Source organism: Serinus canaria, chromosome Z (genome assembly GCF_022539315.1).
Source record: "Serinus canaria isolate serCan28SL12 chromosome Z, serCan2020, whole genome shotgun sequence".
In the NCBI taxonomy this organism is placed as follows: Eukaryota; Metazoa; Chordata; class Aves; order Passeriformes; family Fringillidae; genus Serinus; species Serinus canaria.
The window spans coordinates 63,859,986-63,884,496 of record NC_066343.1 but is presented as its reverse complement, the minus strand read 5'-3'; the positions used below and the strand labels follow the sequence as shown (position 1 = coordinate 63,884,496).

The 24,511-nt window shown below is 41.2% G+C and overlaps 2 protein-coding genes across 2 annotated transcripts in view; one reads left to right on the top strand and one right to left on the bottom strand.

The window, feature by feature from the left end:
• The window catches only part of NUP155 (nucleoporin 155), a 30,565-nt gene extending 30,136 nt beyond the window's left edge, over positions 1–429 (bottom strand). The window contains exon 1 of the mRNA XM_018920607.3: positions 204–429. Within this exon, the coding sequence (XP_018776152.2) occupies positions 204–339 (136 nt within the window). The 5' untranslated portion in view covers positions 340–429. The remainder of the gene's footprint in view (positions 1–203) is intronic.
• Positions 430–10,881: 10,452 nt separating this feature from the next.
• The window catches only part of WDR70 (WD repeat domain 70), a 131,731-nt gene continuing 118,101 nt past the window's right edge, over positions 10,882–24,511 (top strand). Inside the window, exons 1-5 of the mRNA XM_050986878.1 lie at positions 10,882–10,977; positions 11,068–11,130; positions 11,247–11,330; positions 13,320–13,425; positions 16,982–17,198. Coding sequence (XP_050842835.1) covers positions 10,956–10,977; positions 11,068–11,130; positions 11,247–11,330; positions 13,320–13,425; positions 16,982–17,198 — 492 coding nt within the window. The 5' untranslated portion in view covers positions 10,882–10,955. The remainder of the gene's footprint in view (positions 10,978–11,067; positions 11,131–11,246; positions 11,331–13,319; positions 13,426–16,981; positions 17,199–24,511) is intronic.

Genomic DNA, 24,511 nt, shown 5'->3' with positions numbered 1-24,511 from the left:
ACGTCCACAACTCTCACCCGCGCACTGAAGCGGACAACGCACGGCCCCACCCCACCCCGCGGCCGAGACGCCTTCTCACATCCGGCCCCAGTCCCCAAGCAGGGACCACAGACCTCACGGGTGTCCAGCCGGGCCGTAGGCCGAGGCCGGCCAGCGGCGGGCCCCGGGGCCCCAGGGGCCCCGAGCGGGCGCTCCTCACTCACCTGGCGCCGGCACCGCCAGCAGCTCCGACAAGTCCGGGTAGCAGCGGTCGTCCTGGATCTGCCGGTCAATGATGCGGCCGGCGATCTCCAGCGCCTCCTGCGCAGCGGGCGCGGCCATGCTCGTGGCGGCTGGCATCGCGACGGAGGCGACAGCAGCGACAGAAGGACGGCGGCGACACGGCGATGGCGGGGCCGCGCTCTCGCGCCGCTCCACCGCCCGCCCAATCCCGGCAGGCCCCGCGCGGCAGGCCGCTTCCGGCGGCGGGAAACGGGGGAGCGGAAGGGAAGGGCCGGGAAGGAACGGCCCCGCGCAGGTGGTGGGCTGCGCCTCACGGGAGGGGAGGGGACGGGATCGGAGGGGAGGTGGTCGCTGCCAGAGAAGATCAGTGAAAGAGCCGACCAAGAGGGGACCTCAAGAGGATGAACCAGCCTCTGCTCGGTTGAGCAGAGGGGAAGAAGCAGAAACTATTGCCCAGGAAGCTCCACCTAAGCATGAGGAGGAACTTCTTTATTGTGCAGTGCCCGAGCCCTGGAACAGATTGCCCAGAGAGGCTGTGGCGTCTCCCTCACTGGAGATACCCCATTTTTTTGTACACAGTCGTGTGCCATGTGCTCTGGGATGGCCCTGCTTAAGTAGGGAGGCCGGACCAGATGACCCACAGTGGTCTATCCAACCTGACCCATCGCAGCTGTTATATGCTCCACAGCTGTGATATGCTCCACACCAGGGACAGGCGTGGTCTGCTCTGCAGCCCCTCAAAGGCACAGGGTGGCCCCGAGAAGAGCAGTGGGAAGCTGCTCTTGTCCTCTAAGGTGGCCCTGGGCAGCTCCCTACCTGCTCTGCAGCCACAATACCTCTGGCTGGGCCCCGGCGATAGCCCAGTCAAAGACAGGGTCTAGGATCACACAGGTATCATATATATGCAATATATACGCTGGATCAGTCAAAGGTTGGACCCATTGGTCTCAGAGATCTTTTCCAACATAAATAATTTGATGGGTATTTGATGCCAGCCTGGGGTACTGTGGAATGGCAGTATAGCTCAGATTGATGCAGACATGCAGATTTGGAAAGAAAATCCAAGAGAGACAAGCAGCTATTGGAGAGGGCTCGGCAAAGGCAGTAGTAGTAGTAGTAGTAATTGTTCTCATACAAGAAAATATAAAAGTATATCATGCATATAATTTAGATATGTAAGATATATATATGTAATAATTATATATACTAATAGAATATAAGATTTATTATTCTAGTAGGTAGTAATTAATAATATGAATAAATAATACAATGAAATAAGGGTATATTATAATGATAAGGTATCTGGAACATCTTGCTTACAAGGAAGCCTGTGAGAATGGGGCCTGTCTCAGTCTGGAGCAGACTGAGAGGGGATTTTATTCATGTATATAAATATATCAAAAGCAGGTGCCAAGAGGACAGTGCCAGATTATTTTCAGTGGTGCCCAGTGATAGGACTGAGGTGCAATGGCCATAAACTAAAACACAAGAAGGTCCAGCTCAACATGAATGAACTTCTTTGCATTGAGGGTGGCAGAGCATGGGAACAGAATGTCAGGGAGGTTGTACAGTCTCCCTCTCTGGAGACACTCGAACCATATCTGAATATGTTCCCATGTAACCTGCTTCAGGTGACCCTGCCTTGGCATGGGGCTTAGACTAGATGATCTCTAGAGGTCTCTCCCAGCCCTAACAATCCTGTGATTCTATGATTTTGTGTGCATTGCTACAAGCCAAAACCAAGCTTACACCAGGCTCCTCCAGAGTGGAGCCCTTTAAGATCTGAATACATGTTTGAGTCAAACTTTGCAATTTTTTTTTTGATTGTTCATCTGTAACTGGCTGGACAGTAATGATTGTGCCGTTGCCATGTGAACATTGTACACTTGGCTAATCTTTTGTTTTGAGGAAAAGAGAAGACAATCCCAAAGTGAATGGGCTGGCTGAACAAAAACCACCAGAATTGAAATCAGCAGGACTGAGCAGTAACTGAGGGAAACTTAATTCCAGGAGTTAGTGATCATGTCCCATTAGCCACCTACTCAAAAGAGATGCCAGACTCAACTGGAAGAGCAGCACCTGTACTAATAACCACGAGAAACCAGATACACAACCAGCAAATGGAGGTTTGAGTAGTAGTCAATAAAGTTAAGTAATTTGTAACTGATCAATGTTGATACCTTTGTAAAAATGTATAAATAGTGTAAAGCTCTGATTATCAGGAGGCCAGCCTTTTGTGAGTTAACACCCACCTCCCTTCTCTGCACAAGCAAGAATAAAGAAATAGAAATACAGGAATAGAAATGCCTCACTTCAGTGTGCAAACTGCATACTGGGTAGCAGGCCCATGTTCAGGACAACATGGGGACTTCCAAGGCATGCACAGTGCCTCTGTTCAGAGCTGAGGTGTAAAAGCAGAGTAAATAGCCTTTGCATGGCACTGGCCTCATGTGGCTGCTGTTTTTCCAGAATCTGGGGTGACACATCAGTGTGACTGTATCAAGTTTTTAACTTAACAAGGCTGAGTTTTTGTTAAGTGATGTGTCTGCTCTGAACAGCACTGGCATTCGCAAAATGTCACAGGATATTTTTGGACTAGGAGAAAATTGGGTTTCCAGAGGGGTTTGGTTTGTAAGTGAAGTTTGCTGCCTAGACTGCACTGACTTACTGCTCCTCAACTGGTCCAGCATCCATTCTGGAAAGCTTCACTTGTGGCAGAGGCACATGGCACAAGAAAGGAAATCCACCCTCAGCCTCTGCTTTCCAAATTAAGATTATAAAGTCAAACCTCAAACCCTTCAGGGTTTACATCACTGTTAAGCTTTAACCCCAGCCAGCAACCAAGCCCCAAGCAGCTGCTCATTCACTACCCCACTCCCAAGATCAGGAAAACTTGTGGGTAGAGGTAAAGAGAGTATAATAGGGAAAGTAAAAGCCACACACAAAAGGAAAGCAAAACAAGGAATTAAGTCACCGCTTCCCATGGGCAGAGAGGTGTTTGGTGATCTCTGGCAGAGCAGGATCCCATCATGCATAATGGTTACTTGGGAAGACAAACACCATCACTCCAAATGCTACCCCTTTCTTCTTCCCCTCAATTTATATATTGAGCATGATGTCACATGGTCTGGAATATCTCTTTGGCCACCTATCCTGGCTTTGAGTCACCTATGCTGGCGGTGTCTCTTCCCAACCTCCTATGCACCCAAATTTCCCTTCCAGTGTGGCAGTTTAAGAAGCAGAAAAGGCCTTGGCTCTGTACAAGCACCACCCAGCAACAACAAAAATATCTCTATATTATCATCACTGTGTTCAGCACATAGCCTTGTACTACCCACTGTGAAGATCAACTGTACCCCAGCTGAGACCAGCACAATGGCAAATGAGGACATTCTCTGTCTTCTCAAGATTAAGAAGCTAGTGCCTAGTCAATGGCAGAGTTCCCAAGGGCTCAATTTTAGGGACAGTGCCCTTTAATGTTTTTATAAATTATCTAGTTGCAGGAATTAAGTCTGATTATACTAAAATGGGAGGAGCTGGTGACTCCCTTGATGGTAGAGGAGCCTAACAGAGATTTGGACAGAGAGACGATCAATCACCACTCATCTAAAATCTAACAAGTGCCAGACTCTCCAAACAGGACAGGGAAATCATGGTTGCACAGAGAAATTGGGGGATGAGAGGCTGGATTGCAGCTCCATTAAAAGCAATCTGAGTTTTTGAGTTGATGTCAAGTTGAGTATGAGTCAAGAGTGTGCCACAAGTGACAGCCAAAAGGGCCAACTGTGTCACAGAGTGCATCAGGCACAGCACTGCTGGCCAGTCTGGGGATGTGACTATCCCATTCTGCATTATGCTGTGGGGTTGCACACCTCCTATTGAGTCCTATGTGCAGTTTTAGGCACCTCAATTTAAGGACATCACACTGTTAGAGGGGGGCCAAGATGATGAAGAGTATTGAGGTCAAGATTTAAGATGCTGAGGTCACTTGGCTTGTTCATTTTGGGGAAGGTGCAGGGGAAGCCTCAGGCTGTGGACACCTTCCTCATGGGGAGCAGCAGTCGGGGACGTGCTGACCTCTCCCTGTTGACCAGCGGCAGGACAGAGGAGATGAAATTGTTAAAAATAGGTTAGAAACTGTTGTAAAATAGTTGATAGTTGTTAAGCATGTACTGTTCGTTTGGTTATTATATTGTAAAAGGGGTTAAAAGGGTTAAAATAAGAAATACGGTACTCAACGTACCTTATTACACCTAAGTAAAGTGTACCACCCCCCGCCAGCAAAACGAGCCAGCTTGGACAGAACTGTAATGGGCCAATCAAGTGCCTTAAACCTTCATGCAAATGAAAGGATCCAAACAGAAACCAATCCAGAGGGACAAAACCCCACAGGATAAAAAGGAGCATGTGACCCAGGGAAGCTGTGCCGCTCCACCTAGTACATCGGGGACATCGCTGCTCAAGAAGCCCCAGCGTCGGCGCTGCAGCATCCTCGACGGGAACGCTCCTGCTCGGCCCACGGGCCCCCTTGCTACGACCTCGTCCAGCCGAAGGGACGGCCGCATGTCCTCCACGGAGGAACCTTGCGTTGTTATCCGGGGCAAAAGGCCTGAGGTACATGTGAGGCACAGCGGAGCCGGTAAGTATCACCCATCCACGGCCGGGGGAGGGCCCGAGGGGACGCGGGGCGAGTGTGTGTGTGCATGAGCGTGTTTGAGACGGGACCACCACCTCAAGCGGCTCAGAGCCCCGAAGTACATGAGGATCTCCTACTACCAAGGTTCTGGCTCTCTGCCAGGAGACCATCTGGGAATGGAGGGAAGTCAAAGAGGGAAGATCGAGTGAGGCGCCCCCCCCAACTCTCCTTGTTCCGGCACCCGGGCAGGCCCCATTAAAGCCTGACAATCCGCTGTTCCCCGGGCGGGTTGGGGGCTGTCGAAAAAGGATTTAGTGACCCGCAAACAAGCTATTGTTTCCCGAGCGGGTGGGGAGCCGTGGTGAAAGGGAGTGAGTCGCACGCAAATCAGCTTCAGCTTCCCGGGCGTGTGGAGAGCTGTGGCGAAGGTTTGAATAACAGCGTCACAGGTGAACTGACACCAGAGGCGACCAGATTAAGGGCCCTTCCACACCAACTCCTCCAAACTCTCAAGCCACCCCCCCACTTAACACCAGCCTTCTGCTTCTCAAAACTTATCTTTATCCCCTCCAATGATCCCTGCCTCTCCTTTATCTCCTCAGCGAATCTCCATGTCATTCTAACGCCCTCCAACAACCCCACTCCCGTTTATATATCCACCCTTTGATGCTTCTTCCCCGCAGCCTCCTACCCCCACTAATCTGCAGTTGTCTCCACCTGTAAGTCAGAATACAACACCCTTCCCTGAGAAAAAACCTCTGGATATGTCTTCCAACCTAACAATTGATCCCTCCCAAAATAATAACAAATAATTAGTGAGCCAGTCAAATGACTTCAGATGCTGGCCCTTACTGTAATACCAGATCAAAAAGTGGTGTAAGGCCAGAGATAAATCCGGACAGGCTGTTTCCTCTGAGGGAAGTTCCACAAGGTGGGGGGGTGGGAGGAATAGGTTTTGTAAATGCACCCCTGACAGCTTCTGAAGGAAGGACATTTAAGAAAGAGCTAGTTAGTTTAATAGAAGACCCAGCTGGCACAGCACAGCAAATAGATCAGTTCCCAATATATATACCTGGGGGGAGCTGCATTCTATTATGAACATCCTCTTCTCCCTGGAGGAGATAGCTTTATAAGGTCAGCAGGGATAAGGATCTGGGAGAAGAAAGATCGTACGGGACCACCCAGGTGAGCAAAAAGTCCCTGTAGTAGACCCCTCTTCCTGTCTTCCCTTAAGCAGGAAAAGGGACGGAGAAATATACGAGACTACAGGACCTTAATTGTAAGAGGCATAGAAGAATCTACTCAAAAGCAGCGATACCAAATTGGCATTTGATGGGAGTCAAGAAAAGGATGAGTCCCCAGGGGCATGACTAAATCAAATAAAATGAAATTTTTAGCTACCTTCCAACATTGATCCTGCTGGACCAGAGAGCAAAGTATTATTAAAAGTACGGTTTGATACCAAAGCTTGACCTGACATTAGATGGATATTGTAAAAACTGGAAGACTGGCAAGAAAGGGGAAATAGCAATCTGTTAAAGGAAGCTCTGAAAATTTATTTAAGGAGAAATGAGGAGAAGAACAGAACCAAAGCAAAAATTATGGTGGTGGTAGCAAGAGAAAGTGTAGGAATGGGAAAAGGGGAGCCAAGGTGGGGGGGGGGGCAGAAAATAAAGAGAAACTGGGTAAATGGAAATTACCACCATTAGATGATGTGTATTGCTGTTACTGTGGTGGAAAAGGGCTTATTAAGTGGTCCTATAAAAATTACAAATGGATGAAGCAATTGAAAGAGAACAGGATACCCTGGAGGAGATTCTGAGAGGAGATGATGATTAAGGGTGTCAGGGGCTCTACACTCTGGGTGATGAGATCGGACACCAGATAGAGCCCCTGGTAAACTTAGAAATTGGCCCTCAGAGTGAAGAATATGAGTTTTTAGTGGACACAGGTGCTGATCGATCCTGTGTGATGAAGCTCCTCAGAGGAGCTCAGCTAAGCAAAAAGATCTGCCAAATGTGGGGAGCAAAAGGGGACCAGTTGGGAGCCCAGGTTACAGAGAGTATAATTATAAAAGGCAACTCGAGTGCAGGGCTGATTTTCTTTATATCTTGAAACTAGGTTGTAACTTATTGGAGCGGGACCTGCAGGTAAAGATGGGGATTGGAGTAGTGCTAAAGGAGGGGAGGATGGTACCCCAAATAATGTTATTAACTGAACAGGATATGGGAGAAATTAATCCAATAGGCCGGGCAGAAGGAAGAGGGTGAGGGTTGCTAAATATCCCCAAGATAGAAATGCAGTCAGAAATTCCCCCTGTTTGGGTGAAACAATATCCCATCTCCCCTGCAGGCCAGAGTGGATTAACACCTGTGATACCTGTGGAGGAAGGCATACTAGAACCATGCATGTCACCACATAATACACCAATTCTAGCTGTCAAAAAGGCTGATGGAACCTATCGATTGGTGCAGGATTTGAGGGAAATTAACAAACAATTTCCAGATATCCAAAAGTTTTAAATCCACATACCCTTTTCAGTGAAATTCCATGAGAGCATGCATGGTTCTCAGTAATAGATTTGAAGGATGCTTTCTGGGCCTGTCTGATAGAGGTGGGGAGCAGGAATTGGTTTGCCTTCAAATGGGAAGACCAGACTGCAAATGTAAACAACATCTTAGGTGGACCTGCCTCCGACAGGGATTCACAGAGTCCCCTAACCTATTTGGATGAGCCTTAGAGGATATTTTAAGGTCCTTTGTACCCAGGGAAAAAATACAAATTCTACAATATATGGATGACCTACTAAAATCAGGCAAAGATCAAGAACAGGTCCAACAGGACTGTCTGTTGTTTTGAAAAAGTTTACTAAATTTTTGGAGATGAAAAGGATTAAAAGTATCCAAGAAAAAACTGCAATTTGTAGAAGAGGTAATGTACCTGGGGCATCTAATTGGGAAAGGTACAAAAAGCTCAGTCCTGAAAGAGTTGTGGGGATCCCGTCAATTCCACCACCCAAAACTAAAAGAAAGCTATTAGGTTTAGTGGGCTATTGTAAATTATAGATTGATCAATATACTCAAACTGTAAATTTTTTGTATGAAAAATTAATAAGCACAGAACCTGTAGCCTGAATTCTGGAGGATATTGAGCAGTTCCAAGACTTAAAGCCTCGATTAATGGAAGTCCCAGTTTTGAGTCTGCCTAATTTGAGAAAACCATTTGATCTGTTTGTTCATGTTAATGAAGGGATAGCATATGGAGTAATAACCCAAGACTGGGGAGGAAGCAGGAAGCTTAAGGTGGCTTATCTGTCAGAATTATTGGATCTGGTTGCAAGAGGGTGGCCAGCCTGTATTCAAGCTGCAGCAGCCACAGCTACGTTATTAGAAGACACTCTAAAGCTTACATTCAGTGGGAGGATTCGAGTACACACACCCCACGACTTGAGGACAGTGTTAAGCCAAAAAGCTCCTCGGTGGCTAACAGATAGCTGAATCCTGAGGTATGAAATAACCGTGATGGATATTGAGAATCTAGAGATTGTCACCTCAAAATGTTTAAATTCTGCTCAATTCTTAACCAGGGAACCAACGCAAAATTTAGAGCATAATTGTATAGAACTAATTGAGATAGAAACAAAAGTAAGAGAAGACCTAGAGGAAGACCACTTACAATACGGTAGGGTCCTGTATATAGATGGATCCTCTCGAATTGTAGTGGGAAAAAGGGCGTCAGGATATGCCATTATTGAAGCAGGGGAAATCAAAGAAAAAGGGAAATTACCTTCAAATTAGTCTGCACAAAGTTGAGAAATATATGCCCTAAAGAGAGGTTTAGATTTATTAGTAGATGATATTGGGACAATCTACATGGATTCTCGATAAGCCTTTGGGATAGCTCATACTTTGAAATAATCTGGCAAGAGAGGGGATACCGTAACTCAAAGGGGAAAAATCTGACACATGAAAGTCTGATCAGGGACATACTCGAATCCCTCAGAGGACCAAAAGAAATTACCATAGTCCATATTAAAGGCCACCAAAAAGGGGATACCCCTGAAATCCAAGGAAACAAATTAGCAGACCTGGTGCCTAAAGAAGCAGCCGTAGAGATCGGGAACTCAGTCATAGTCCTAAGTGTAAAAGGATATGAAGGAAAAATAAATAAAGAGAGGGCACCAATTTTCAATGACAAGGAGCCAAAAGAAATAGAGGAAATGGGAGGGATAAAAACAGAGGATGGAAAGTGGTGGATCACTTTCCTGAAGTAATCACATATGTGATCATTTGCTGAAATATTACATGGAGATGGGAATATGTTGAATAGCCAGATCCATCACAGGAGAATGTTTAACTTGCCAAAAAATCAACAAAAAGGTGATGTGAAAGACCACTCTAGAGGGAAGAAAATTAGCCATAAGACCTTTCCAGAGTATTCAGGTTGATTTTACTGAATTAACTCCAACCCAAGAGTATAAAAACCTATTGGTCGTAGTTAACCATCTAACACACTAGGTTGAAGCGTTCCCCATGAGAAGGGAAACAGCCCAAACTGTGACAAAAGTTCTCTTGGAAGAAATTATTCCGAGGTATGGGCTAGTAAATATTATTGATTCAGACTGTGGCCCCAACTTTACATCCAGTGTTCTGCAAGAAATCATCAGAGCCCTGGGAATAAAGTGGGAGTTACACACCCCTTAGCACACTCAGAGTTCTGGGAGGGTTGAGAGGGTGAATCAAACCTTGAAGAATATCTTAATAAAATTGGTGTTAGAAATCCAATGGAATTGAGTCAAATGTTTATCATAGTCCTATTACAAATGAGAACAAGACCCAGAACAGATCTAGGGGTGTCTCCTTATGAAATGATTGGGATTTCTTGCTTACCCCATACAGTATTGGGGAACATCTAGAGGAAGGAAAGACAATGAAAAATACATAAAAACAGTAACAACAACCCTACAAGAACTAAGGAAAAAGGGCTACCTCCCCCAAATTTCCCCATCAAACTGTAAAATACATGCACTCCCTTGTTTGGACAATCCGGTTGGTGGGACAGCTTGCTCACCTGGAATGCTAAATGGTGGAAAAAATTGGCCTTTTTTGTAGTGTGTGCACTAGCAAGTGTAATATTACTACCATGTGCAATTCCATGGCTAGTCCAGATAGTAGCCAGCATTGTCCAAAGCAGATCGTGCTACAGGTAACGTAGCAGGGTAAAATGGCAAAAAAGTAATGTTAATAAGAGAGTGATCAGAATGTCAGAGATATGCTTGAAAAGTATGAGAAACTGAGAAAAGTAGAAGTTGAGTTTAAAATAGGTTAGAAACTGTTGTAAAATAGTTGATAGTTGTTAAGCATGTACTGTTCGTTTGGTTATTATATTGTAAAAGGGGTTAAAAGGGTTAAAATAAGAAATACGGTACTCAACGTACCATATTACACCTAAGTAAAGTGTACCACCCCCCGCCAGCAAAACGAGCCAGCTTGGACAGAACTGTAATGGGCCAATCAAGTGCCTTAAACCTTCATGCAAATGAAAGGATCCAAACAGAACCAATCCAGAGGGACAAACCCCACCGGATAAAAAGGAGCATGTGACCCAGGGAAGCTGTGCCGCTCCACCTAGTACATCGGGGACATCGCTGCTCAAGAAGCCCCAGCGTCGGCCCTGCAGCATCCTCGACGGGAACGCTCCTGCTCGGCCCACGGGCCCTGTTGCTTTAGGCCTTTTTATTATAATAAATGCTGAAATCACTTTTAGTACCGGGAGTCTGGTCCCGTTTTTAACAGAATGAAGCTCTACCAAGAGAAATTTAGATTGGACATCAGGAAAAGGCTCACCCACAAGAGGGTGGTCGGTCCCTGGAGGAGGCTTTACAGGGAATAATTTGTCAGGGCACCAAGCCTGGCAGAGCTTAAGGAGCATCTGTACAACACGTGCAGAAACGTGGTTTAGTTTTACGTGGCGCTGCGAGGAGCAAGAATTCCGATTCCCTGACGCTGTTGCATCCGTTCGTTTAGGAAGGAAGCTCAGCTGTCCCCGCCCGGCCGCTTCCTGCTGGCGCCTGTTGTGGTTCCGGGGCAGGCGTAGCATGGAGCCGGCGGCCGAGGGCGGTGAGGGACGGGGACGCCGGGGCTGAGGCGGGCTCAGCTCGCCCGCTGACCCCGCTCACCCCCGTGGTTTCTTCTCCCCTCTCGTTGCAGATGCAGAGATGCTGGGGACACCCGACCCGGAGCTGGCGTCCACCATGGGCTTCTCCGGCTTCGGTAGGTGGCGATGCAGCCGGAGGGGCCGGGGGCTGGCTGGCGGAGCGGGGGCGAAGCTGTGGGCCTGTCAGCCCCAGGTGGGTTTGTGTTCCAATCTCCGTTTGCTTCATTTGCAGGGAAGAAGGCTCGGACTTTCGACCTCGAAGCCATGTTTGAGCAGACGAGAAGAACTGCAGTGGAGAGGAGCAGGAAAGTCTTGGGTGAGAAGTGCGAGCGTAGTTGGCTCTTGCATTTTAAAACATGTTTTGATTTGCTCTCTCAGGGCGGTGTTTGAAGTGTCTCGTACTGGCTGTGTAGAAAAAAAAAACAGAAATGCGGTTTTATTCGAGGAAGGCAGCCCTGAACAGCTTGGGCCTCGATGAAATTAGAGATATTAATTTGCTGGTGTTGTCTGAGGGTGTTAGATCAGTGTGCATGTGCCAAGTGCCTGTTGTGGGTCATAGCTTGCAGATACAGGAAAAACACACAAACTCTTTTCATTTTTTCTTTTACTTAGCTGTGTATTTATTTTGGAAGAAAAAATGGTATAGACAGCTTTAATCTAGAGACTGCAGAGTAGTGTGAAAAAGAAATGTGTGTCTTAGACCAAGGAGCAGGTTTTGTAGCAGACCCCAAGTGTGTTGCTGCCTTCTGGTATGCTGGGAGTGGGCACTTTTTGACGGTGCTGTTTCGAGAGTGGGAAATGGAGAAAATTGTATCATTTGCTGCCTGTAATCAGTTCAAACAAGGTCCCTGAGAACAGTCACGTATGTTCTGCAAATCCCTTTGCCAACCTAGTTATTCATGCTTTCTCCTTCCCCTTGGCCAATTTTTGGAGCATGTATGCCTTTTGTTTTATTATGATGCCATGTTTTTTATTGCTCTGATTGTATACAGATTCAGATCAGACCTCTTTGGGGGCTCATTGACTTCTTGGACTTTGGGACACTGTGAAATTCAGCTATATAAGGGATTCCAAAATACATTTCAGACTGGGTTTTTTGGGTTTTTTGTGTTGGCTGAAACTAAACACAGCAATGCATGTCCATATTGGGAACCTTTTTATGTTTGTTACTTGTTCAGTTTGAGCTGTCTTTCCTTATGAAGAACTGTTTATTTACATAATGTATTTGTTTAATTGGGAAAGTCAGTAAGATTGCAAAAATACAATGTTTTTAAGTCAAGATATCTTGACCTGTATCTTGAGTTTGTCGTCTCCCTTACCCTGCAGCAGACCACATCCCAGCCCGCCCCCAGGTTTCTAGGCTTATACCCGTAAAAGAAACACACAGCATTTTGTTATTTATAAAGTTGATAATTTTGCCAAAAATTATAAAGCTTATATGTAATTCAGTTGTTTAACTTAGAAACAAATTTTAGTATTGAGACTATAGCAATCAAGAATGTGTTTATGTTGTGGGGGTGGCTTAATGTGAGCACCTATTTTCTGATTTTTTAAGGTACGCTTCTGCTTTTCAGCTTTTTGGAATGATAGTGATAAAATTTGGATATGTCTACCCCACTATCTGATTTGTGGAGCTGAGATCAAAATATGTTTTGTGGTTCTGTATCTTGCAGCTGTTTGTCTTTCTCCTCAGTGGAAAGCGTTTCCTAGCTTTGCTGCAAAAATGTTTTTCTTTTTTGTTTATTTAACAGAGATGAAACAATGTTTCTTACATAATATGAGATGGAAGTTTTCATTTGCTTTAATTTTACTGCAGTGTTTCATAGGGATCCCTATTCAATGAGTGCAGTTTGAAAGAACTATTAATGTAAGCAACACTTAGTGTGCTTAAATTATTTAAAATTCACCTATTTACATGTCTTTATACTTTAACTGCGCTAATTTAGTTCTCTGTGCTATGAAAACATCAACATTTCTCTCAAGTGATCATACTGTTTTAGTATAATGTTGAAAATAATTGAAATACCAGCATCTTTATATAATCATCTTATGTTTGATAATATGTACAAGTGAACAACAGGGAGGTGTTTACATTGTCCTTTTGATGTTTTGTTGAGTGATCATTGCAGTAGCAATGGAAACTTAATATATATGAAAAAGTGTCTTAAATCCTTAATTGTTGTTACCTTTTCAAGTATTTCATCTAGGTCTAGAAAAAAACTGTCTTACTGTCATTAACAAGCCAGTGATTTTATTATTTTTAAAGGGCTTGATTATTTGTTATTTTTGTGGTCTCCCTATTCAGAGGCCCGTGAAAGAGAAAGAGAAGAGCAGACTGAAAAGGAGTTCAGAATTCAATACGCTGCTTCAGCATCCAGTGCAACAGGACCTGGGTCCACATTAACTGAAAGGTACTCGGATATGGTGGGAGATTCCATGCAGCAGCTTTCTTATCTGGGGAGAGTGTTGGCTTGTTTTGCTAGCATGAATATCATTTAGCTTCTGTGAATACGTCTTGTTGTCTTAAGTATTTCAGTGGGAATACCGATTTTAAACTTTTTAAAAAATTTCTTTCCTAAAGATATGTCAATACGTCAATATTTGCAGATACTGACATTATGTATATTTAAGAGGCAATTTCGCTGCTTCCTCCTTGATTGTGTTCTGCATACTTTTTTAAAAATAGAACAGCACTGTTATCCATGTATTTTTTGGAAATATTAGGGCAAATACAATGGCAACATGTGATGACTTTATTAGCAGCTATTGTGCCCACCTGTAGATAGAATATTCTTGTTCACACTGACGAAGAAGAAGGCAAAGTAAGTGGACAGACTCTGTGTGCAGATTTTATGGAGTAATGATGATGTAGAGAAAGCTTTTTTTTTTTTACTTCAGTCTGAAGTTTATTCTTGAACTTTTGTCTGTTACTGACAAGCAATATATGCTATGGATTTTGCAGTTTAAATTCTGAAATTCTCGGAAATCAGAAGTAGCGGTGGGCAGTGGAGACCATATAACTCCATTATCTGGCAGGGCTGGCAGACATGAATGCGTTGTACATTTTTAGGTTCCTGTAGCTATGGAAGTTTAACAACCCATCCAAGACTCTAGTAGACCTTTGTATATGCATATTATCGGCTGATATGTGGTAGGTTATTATGAGCCTATATGTGGTAGCTTATTATAGACGAACTTGTAGAGTTTCACACTGAACAAATTTTTATTAGAAAATTTTGGTTTTGCCTGTTCGTCTTTGGAAAACCTGGGCACGCTCACTAAAATACTTCATTGCACAATATACTACTACTTTGTGTATTCTATGTATGTCTTGTGCACAAGGAAGAATATTCTGTACTTCCATTTGCTTCTGATCTTATATACCCATTTGATGACATAATGGAGGATGACAAGAGCTTAAATGTAACATGATTGTGTATTGTAAATGGGTGACTCCAATATACATAAGCAATTTAAGCAAGTTATAAGGTGGAAAGTGGTCAGGCAATACAGAGGCATTCCATAATTATCTCATTCTTCTTACTGACTTGACAAGAGAGACATCCAGGGACTTAATATAAAGGAAGATAACAAGTATGTTTCAGTACGCTAAGTTATTAGGTAGGCTCTGATAACTTGTCACAGTTCTGCTCATAGTAAATTTTCTTTGTTACTGTTTTTTATTAAGCATTAAGACGGAAGGGCTTCGCCTGAAAAGCTCTCTTGGTAGTTTTATATTTCCATGTAAAAAAAGGATATGTAGCTTAGTTCTTAAAAGTTAAAACATGAAACTAAAGGGATGTGCCGTTATGACTGAGTTTTAAGTCAGAGGAACAATCCTGCAACTGACAATTTTAGTCTGAAATACAGGATTTTCTAGTTCTTTTTATAACAAAGATTTTTGTTTCTATGTCTTGATCTAATATGCATAGCATCTGTTATTCTCTGATAATGGCACCACTTTAGTGAATTTTAAACTTTTAAAATTATTGGAGTTTTTTTAGAGTAGCCCTTTTACTAATTTTTCAATTGTTAAAAGTCACTTGAAATGATGTGAAATACACCTAATGATTATTTTTTCTCCTGAGCTATTTTGCTGTAGAGAAATGTTTACAATAGCTATGGTACATAATTTATGCTTAAGTATAATTACACCTTGAGAAGTGAAATAATCTGTTAGTATATGAAAAGAAAAAACCTGAGAAAAGTGAGTGATATGCAGAGAATGAACACATGGGGGGGATATGCCCACATATTTGCACAACTCAGGATTTTTTTTGTTATTGCTCTTCTCAGTGTACCATCCATGCTCCATTACAGGTTTCTTTTTTTTTTACCTCTTACAGCTTGTTTCACTTACTGAGGAGGTAATGAGGGAAAGCAAACAAACAAACAAACAAACAAACAAAAAAAAAAAAAAAAGTCCTTACACTTTTCTGAATCCTGGGAAAGGGGCTGGGAAATAGTTCTTTCTTCACAGCCCAAGGCAGACTAAGATTGTAAGATTAGAAGTTGAGGAAAACATCACTTGCTTTGTCCTTTCTGTCAGCGCCACTCCAAGCTGATGTCAAAAAGGTAGATGGGCATTTGGTCTGGCTGCATCGGTGTGTTTTATGTTTGTATCCCAGTCAAGACAGAGGATACCTGTAGCTATTGCTGGAGTTTTTGGCTCTCCTTGCTGTGCTTGGAGTGTGGTGAAAAATTGCACTGCAGCTCTGACCAAGTCACATGCAGAATGGCTGTGCTCTCCCTCAGAATACTGAAATGTTTGATTTGATCAATTTCCTTCACAGCAAATGAGAGAATTATCGAGGTAATTAGGAAGAAAGGCAGATACTGATCTTGGGTGTCTGAAAATTTCGGTCTCAGGGATTGGAATGGCTTCCTTGAATCATTATGTTGTATACATGGTTGTCACTGGCACAGTTCCTATTTAGTTTCATTCCAAAACTAATTAAATGCTTTGGCTTTTGTGGAAAAGGTGTGTTGTTTGCTAGTGTAGGAATGTGTATCAGCTTTCAAAATACAGCTCTTTTGCATGTAGTATTATGGAGTTAGTTTTGAGGATCCCAATCTGTGCCTCACATGCTGGAAAACCTTCCCTTTGATAAACGGATAACAATTGTCCTATTATTGTAGAGTAAGAGATGTTCTTTATATTTGTGTTGGATTTGTTAGGTGGTCATATTCTGATCTTGGTCTTTATTAGACAAGCTATCAGGCATACAAACCCGGCTCTTCCCTGTAACATCTGTGGGATGGACCTAAGTCATGTTGGTTTTAGTTTATTCTCTTTTCTTCTTGAAACACAGTTTAAATTGCTTGCCCAACAAAATTTTTTCCCGTGCAACTTAGTACCTGCTTGTACAGCTGTATAGGTCAGAACCAATTTTCTTAGTCTTTCTTTATGTTCCTAAACTTTTGTGATTTTTATTATAGTCTTAAAGTGATAACCTACACCTTAAAATAAACCCAAACAAAACAATACCGCTGTAGTTTAACAAAGAAACGGGAAAGGAAGACTATTTTTTTCAGCCTGCTCACTTAAAAATTCTGAAAATATAAGCTCCCAAAGGAAGCCTTAGAAGTTGAGCTTCTCTCAATAGTCCTTCTGCCCGTTTGAGTGCGTGGCTTGGGAACTGCCAGCAGAGGGAGCACGGCTGTTTTGAATAAACTGCACGAACATAGACACAACTCAGCTTTTCAGAAATTTCCACATGTCAAAATAATGTGTTTGCAGAACCGATTTGGGCAACAGCAGAATGGTAATTTAATGTAACTTTTGAAACGCTTGAGAGTGTTTCAAAAGATGATGGTGGGCCCACACTGTTAATGAAAGTTGGTGTGCATTTTGCTGCTAGTTTTGGTGTCTACTGATTTACAAGAGTGCTCAACATCTTTTATCTGAAAACTGCAGTGGAAGTGACAGTATTCTTCAAATAATAATGTTTTAAATTTTTCTTGCAGAGAGGCAGTGTGTAGTGAAAGTGAGGACAACTCAAACGAGGTGTTAAGTGGTCCTTCTATGCAATCCCAGAGTTCTGCTAAAGGTCCAGCTGAGGATACTGATGATGATGATGATGACGACGACGATGATGATGAATTCATCGGGCCACCACTTCCCCCTGGGTTCAAGGATAGTGATGATGACAATGACAATGATGATACAGAGGAGGAAGATAATGTAAGTAGCTTGCTTCTCCTTAATGTTTTAATCCTTTGAGTGGGCTCTGATTTGTATGAGGGCCATTCCTTTTGATGGAATTCCCAGGTGATGTATGACTTGTTCAAAATGCAGGTTTTCTGTTTTTCTTGCACTTTTTCTGTTTTTCTAATGCTAATTCATCAAATGCAAATAACTAGTTTTATTTCAAAATACCAGGATTTAAAACAAAAATACACATGTGAGTCTCAAGGGTAATTCAACATCAATTAGTGTATATTGTTTACTTTTTGTTTTTGTGTTATGAAAGAACTAGATGAATAAATATTTAATACAGCTATTTTAAATTATTTATTTCCCAAAGCATATGTTGAATTTTATAGGAGAAAGAGGAGGCAGAGGTAGGCTTTAATCTAGGGAGAACTGTTGTGCCAAAACTGGTTTTAGAAAATTAGGTCTGGTAGCTGGGAGCTTGTTGTTTGTTTGTTTGTTTTTGTTTACTTGTGTTTATTTTGGTTTGCTTTTTTTTCTAAATTAGTGCCAGACTTGTTTGTTGTTAAGAATACAGATTTTTCTATCTATGTTGAAATCAAGAGAGCTCCTAATAGCCTAACTTTGGTATTACAGATATTCAGTTAAACAGCATTCCTCTATTTAATGAAAAGGCATCTGGATCTAGCACTAACTATCACTGTGGTTTGGTGATTTAAGGGTTATAGTGGTAGTGCTGGGTTGGACCAAATGATTTTAAAGGACTCTTCCAACCTTGATTATTTGATGATTCTGTGAAAAGATTATTGGTTTAGTGTTTGTTCTTCAAAACTGCCTGGATAGAATATTTTGTGGCATTGGGTTTTGTGTGATAGTTTCCATGTGTAACAACAATGATAGAAGTCATGTGAAAACAGTCTTACTTACTGCTGTATTGAACTGTCTGCTTACAGAAAAAGACCTGGATGTCCTGTTACACAAATGTAAACCAAACTAAAAACCCCTGAATTTCCAGGGGTCCCAAGACTTTCCTTTTGATTTTTTTTTTGTTTTGTTTTTTGTTTTTACTCATGATTCAGTTTGTTTGTTCTTTTTCTGTAACATCTCTTACCTTGCATGTTTTGAACTTATATTTTAAAGTTTAGAGAACTCTTTTTAAATGCTTGAGAGGAGCTTCTTAAGCCATGACAAAACTCATTTTTAGAGTAAGCCTAAACTTACATGGTGACAAAGTTTTCTTTTTTTGTTTTTTGTTTACCTATAGGGGATAAGTGGTGCGAAATTTTGGTGTCTTTAGGTGTTTATATCTCTCTGTCTGATTCACTTGATTCACTGTAGCATATGGATTTCTATAATTATTAAACTGTACATTTTGGTCCCATATCTCCTGTCATTGTACCTGTACCCCACAGATGACTTGTTCTGACTCAGGGAACCACGAAAAGATAAATCTGGAATTTTCTTTGAGAATGACATAAATCTAAGTTTGCTCACTGTTGATCTATGTCCAGAGTTCTCTTAACTTCTAGCTGTTAGGGCACTGTGAAGTTGGTCTCTGTTCCCGAGGGCATTAGACTCAGTGGGTTTCAGTTGCTACGGGTACTATTATATTAAAATCACTGTTTCTTTGCTGCCAGCTTCTCCAAAAACAATTTGCAAAAGCAGCTGACTTTACTTTACCCTGTCTTTCTCAGTAGTCACTGTCCTGATTGTCTGTTTTAATTTCTAACAAGATTCTGGTATTTACTTTTTATTCGTACGTATTTGAATAATGCTACAACTGGCTTGATGAAGTGAAGTTACTGGCGAGCAGAGTTAAAAGACCCTAATGAAAGGTTTCAGACAGAAAGGTAACTTGCAGTCTGGTGTGATTTAAGTTTGTCTGAACTTAGGACAATAGTTACAAAACAGTCTAGAATAGATTTGGTTGAGAATAAGCAGAGCAGCAGAAATATGAGACTTGTGGGTTTTCAGTCTAAACAGTTAATTTATAACTGGGGAGATTTTGTGTCAGTGTAAATGCCAGAGGCCTTTGGGGTCTAGAGCCTTCCCTTACTGCTACTCATAAACTCAGTTATTTTCTTTCCTGTGAAGTGAATCAGGAAGCAGCTGTGCTTTCCTGGTTTCCTGTTGATCGATTGGTGATCACCGTATGATCTGGCGAGCCCCAAGGAAGGCAGGTGTTGCAGTTATGAGAACTCTGTGATTCCTTTCTCTTGCTTGTACGTAGCCGATGGATGGTATGCATGGGTGCAGAACTCAGACAGAAGAAACTGAAAGCTGAATATTTTTTTCCCAGATGTAGTGTGAGACTCTCTCTTTTATTATCACATTTTGCTGCTGAGATAATTTCTTGAAAACACAAGAATCTGTGGCTTCGATCCTTAAGGAATAAAATTTTTCTTCAGTAGTTCTAGGTGTTGTGGTATATAATTTGTAATCTGAAGTCTTGTGAATTTTGTATGACGGATAAAATACACCAAAATACTGGCTTCACCCTGACATTTTCCCACTTTCTCTCAAGCATGACTTTTAGATGTGGGGTTTTTTTCACTATTACTTGTTCAGTTGTTTTTGCTTTCTTATGACAGACTGTAAGTAGAGACACTTGTCAAATTTGGCTTGCTATGAGGCAGACAACTTTTGAGTCCAGGGTTGACCCAGGACTGCCCAGCTTACATGAGTTATTTTACTAAAGAAACATTAAAGTGGAAGGAGTAGCTGGTGGTTATTTTCTTTGATAGGAATTTTTCATTCCTTCATGGTGTTTTTATGGGAAAATTTCTAACAGCAGTTAATTGCTCAATGTTTTGAATTGGTGCTGGTATTTTTTGATTATTATGCATTTTTCTAGTTTGCATAAATCATCTGTGATACAAACCAAACACAACTTTTTAACAGAGCCTTAGATATTGCATTGAATGTGTGAATTCTGACTTGCGGTACTTTTCCCCCAAATTGATATAAGTTCATTTGATATCTGCAAGTCTTTGTGGTCCTGTTTTAAAGGATTTTTCTGTGTTTCATTAATCTGTGTTGATACTGATGATTAGTTGCATTTAACAAATAAATATTTAGATTAAATGACTTGCTAATTTGTTATCATTCTCTTCCATTTGTGTCAAAAGTGGCGATACTAAACAAACCACAATATGCTCGTGAGTATTTATCTAAATGCATTACAATGCTTGTTTTGTAGTAGCCTAAGGAATAGTGGTCTGTCAAGTACATTTTAAGGATAATAGGTAGATTTGGTATTATTTCCCTCTGATATTTTCCTCTTGGTGTAGTATCCTGTTCTATATAAAAGGTGTGCATTAATTTGGGGAGTGAGGAAAATTAAATCTATTTGAATTGGCTGTTTGGCTATTTGAGTTGTGATCATCAAATTGGCTATTTGAGCTGCGATCAGCACTTTTCTGTGGTGCCTTTTCTTCTGAGGGTGTAAAAACCTGATGGGATTGTTGGTGTCCATTTTTCGCATGGTTGTAAGGCGAGAGGGGGAGAGTGGAAGCAGAGCATCTTTTGTAGTGTGAAGTTTCTCAGTACTGATCTATCTTGATCTAAATCTTTCTAGAAAATTTCAGGAGAATCTTTAAAAGAGAAAACAGCTCATTTTGCAGGAGGGCAAATGGATAATGAAGACACTATTGCATGTGTTAAATTTTGGATTGGGAAATAGAGTAGAGGCTTGGCCAGCTTTTATTTGCCTGTCAAAATGCACTGGGAGTCTGTCTGATATCTGTGCACTCAAAACCTGTCTGAGGAGGGACAAAGACTAGCAAGAGCAGTTGTGTCAGGATTGGTAGTTAGATTTAAATCTAGGACATAAACATTTTTCAAGGGAACGGATGACTCATGTTAGAAGACATTAGTGACAGAGTGTGTATCTGCCAATGCTCTGTTCTACCTGTCATTAGAAGATGTGCTGAGATCTTTAACAAAACATAATATAGTGTTAACATCTTGTGACATTTTTTCTGGCTTTAGGCAACAGGTAAAGGTGATTGTTAAAGAATTTGCCAGATGGCTTTGCAAGGATTTACCTCCTATTTGGAGCTGAAGTTACAATTCATTCTCCTTTGGAACAGAGAACTGTTTCTCCCTGCAGCACCAAAGGGATACTAATCATGTTGTAATTATGTCCCTGAAACAAGTACAGCCTTGGGCCTTTTCACAGCCCAAGGCTGTACTCTGATTTGGCCTGTTTCCAAAATGATAGCATAGCTGTATTTCAGGTTTTAGAATAATTTGGAGATATTTAAAAATTTTTTTTAGAAGTTTAACAGGACATACCAGTAATACTTGTTCAGAATTGAAGGAAGCCATTTCCTGCTGATTTAGATGGAGAATTTAAGTAGACTGTAATTGCTCCAATTAGAATTTGGCTGTGGTACCAGACTAAAAATTATAGTGTTGTAAAAATAAATAAATGTTGTGGGAATTTTTAGTCTTCCTAAGGATTTTTAAGATTTAGACTGAGAATTGTCTGTCCTATAACTGCTGAATCTTATTTACCCAGTCATTTTCCTGTCCAAAGAGGAAAAAGTATAGTAAGCTGAACAAAGTTAGAAGTTAACCATTACATCAAATTTTCTTGTGTGTTACTTTCCTATATAAAAATGAAGCAAATGGTTTTTTCATATATATGCATGATATGTTCTGAAGTCTTAACAATGGAAATTACGTAAATGTATTTTATTTATATTAAACTTGGTACAAGTTGTGACATTTTTCTAAGGATCACTGATGTGCTGCAAAGACTGAGAAAGATCATATGCAAAGGGAGTTGAAACAGATTTGCAAACTTTGCAAAAATTAGAAGAAAACAATATAATTGGTCTCTGTCTTCCAATGTGAGGGAATCAAGCAGAAGCTGTAAAGAAAGGAATACTCAACTTAAGAAACAGATCATCATTTGGAGAGGAAGCTAACAAGATAATTCCCTTAAGGAATGTTGGTCTTCAATAAAAAGGCGTGGAGTATTTGCTCATCTCCTCTTTAGCTGAGTGCCCCAGAGTTCATGACTGCCAGTTGTTCCTAGAGTGTACTACTTGCAAGATCTCTATTGCTTGATTCTGCAGAACTTAGTAAGACCAAGCCTTCTTTGCTGTATATCACACCATGCTTTTTGGTGGATGATACAGATTTTAAATTATTTGTAATATGACAGAATACGAAAAATATTAGAACGTTTTCCCTGCAGATAGGTACTTAGGGTCCTGTGAGTTTGTTTCCAGAAATACTTTGTGAGAGCATTAAGAGGCATATGTTTGTTGACTGCGAGGTGCTCTAAAGACAGAGGTGATTTTACCATTCTTAAAATGTGAAACAGAACATAATTATAGTTTTTACTGCCCTTTTTAATGAAGTTCAAAAATCTTCTTATGTCCTGTTTTTACATTTTATCAGCTCTTTTAGAGACCCTTTAGCAGGTCAGCTTTAGCTGGTGTAGCCTGAAGAAAGCCTTTTTTAGGAGCTGCTGGTACCATTTCTGTGTTTGAAGAGGGAGCTGTTAAGACTGATGCAAAGTGTTCTTCATCTCAAGGCCAGTTACACCGTGGCAATAAACCTTCCACAGTTAAAACCTGGGATCCTTGTGCTCATCCCTCCGAGACCCTTGATTTCTTTATAGCACAAGATTTTGTGGAAGCTAATGTCCTCTACTGTGCTTGGAGGGATAGTAGACATCTAGGTTTTTTTCCTGCAAGTATATTTAAGGCATGTATAACCTTGAGACTGTACAATTCTGTGACCTACCCCTTAAGAAAAAAAAAAAAAAGTCTTTCTAAGCACATACCCTGCATATTTATCTCAGTCACAAGACTGTACTTTTGATACAGTATTATTTAACAAGATTGGGTTGTAACGGTACATGCAATGATAAATGCAGCGCAATGCTGAACATTGGTACATGCAATGGTATATGAATGGTTCTGTCCTGAATATTGCTTTCTTTACTTTCAGTTAAAGTTAGGATATTTGGAAGTGAAGATACTGAAATTAAGTTATTCTTTGAGAACCGAATACAGAGTCAAAACAAAATGGTGACTGCCTCTTTACGTGATGCTTGATGCATTTTTTTGGCCATTGCAAGAAATTTCCTATATACTTTTAAAAAGAAGCACTAATAGCATATTGTTTCTATCAGTGTTAAAATAAAATCTTTTTAAATTTGGCCAGGGAACAGCAATGGTCACACTATATTCAAAGTTGTTGGCATCACTGTGGAAAGCACAAATTGAAGATAACCAATTTTGTTCTTTATTTGGCATGTGAGTGTTGTCTTTTTGAAAAATTGTTGGTTCTGTAAACAGAATAATGAGAAATACAGGTACAGAGGAATCAAGAGGAGAATGAAGTGGATGATAACAACTATTTGAAATATTTATGGTGGGGACAAATAAATAATTTAAAAGGATTGGATTTGAAGGAAGAGTGTAAGTGACATGCAGTTACACTTCCTCTCCTGTGAACAAGTCTTCACGAATGATTTATGTTAAACTGTTGGAACTGCAGACCACTCCAATAGAATCCTTGGAGAGCAGTTTTGTTGACTCTAGGAATGTCTGCTGTTTGTTTAAAAGATGGCTTTGGATTTTTATGAATGTGAGTCTACCACACGTATTGTTTTACAACTCCTGCAGTGGCATCTCTTATTTGCAGGTGAGCACTTAGCAGTATACAGGGACTACATATACTTGATGCTAACAGTATCCAGATCACCCAACTATCGCACTGAACTTTCTTCCTTTACTCCTGCTTATCCTTTTTTTTTGTATTTAAAGCCTAATAAAATTATCTTCAAATTCTTAGGATCATGGATAGTATTTTATTGCGTTACCTTGTGTACTATTCATGAATGTTTACTTGACATACCATTTTAACTAAAGATTAATAAATATTCAAATAGCCAAATACAGAAAGAAGAAAGACATTTGATTTGGATTATTTGGATGTGTGGGATTAATTCCAGTGAGCATTCTCATGTGGTGAAACAAAGGGCTTAAATAAGGGTTGAACTCAGTCAGTCATAGTGACCTTTCGCAGTACAGAGGCCCCCTAGGTCATCTTTCATATAATAATGAGTATGAACCATGTCACAGTTTGGGAATGGTATTCCCCAATTTAGTACTTCCATTAAAAAGAAGAACACGAGCTGCTCCCCTCCCTCCTTCTGGTGGGAGACACAAAAGGCAGAGATCACGAGTTGAGATAAGAACAATTTACTAGATTCAGCAATTGATATGAAAGTAAAGAGTAACAGTATTAATAAAGAATATTAATAGTCAAAGTATGCAAAGAGGGAGATTCACATGGAAAATGGTCTCCATGCCTGGGAC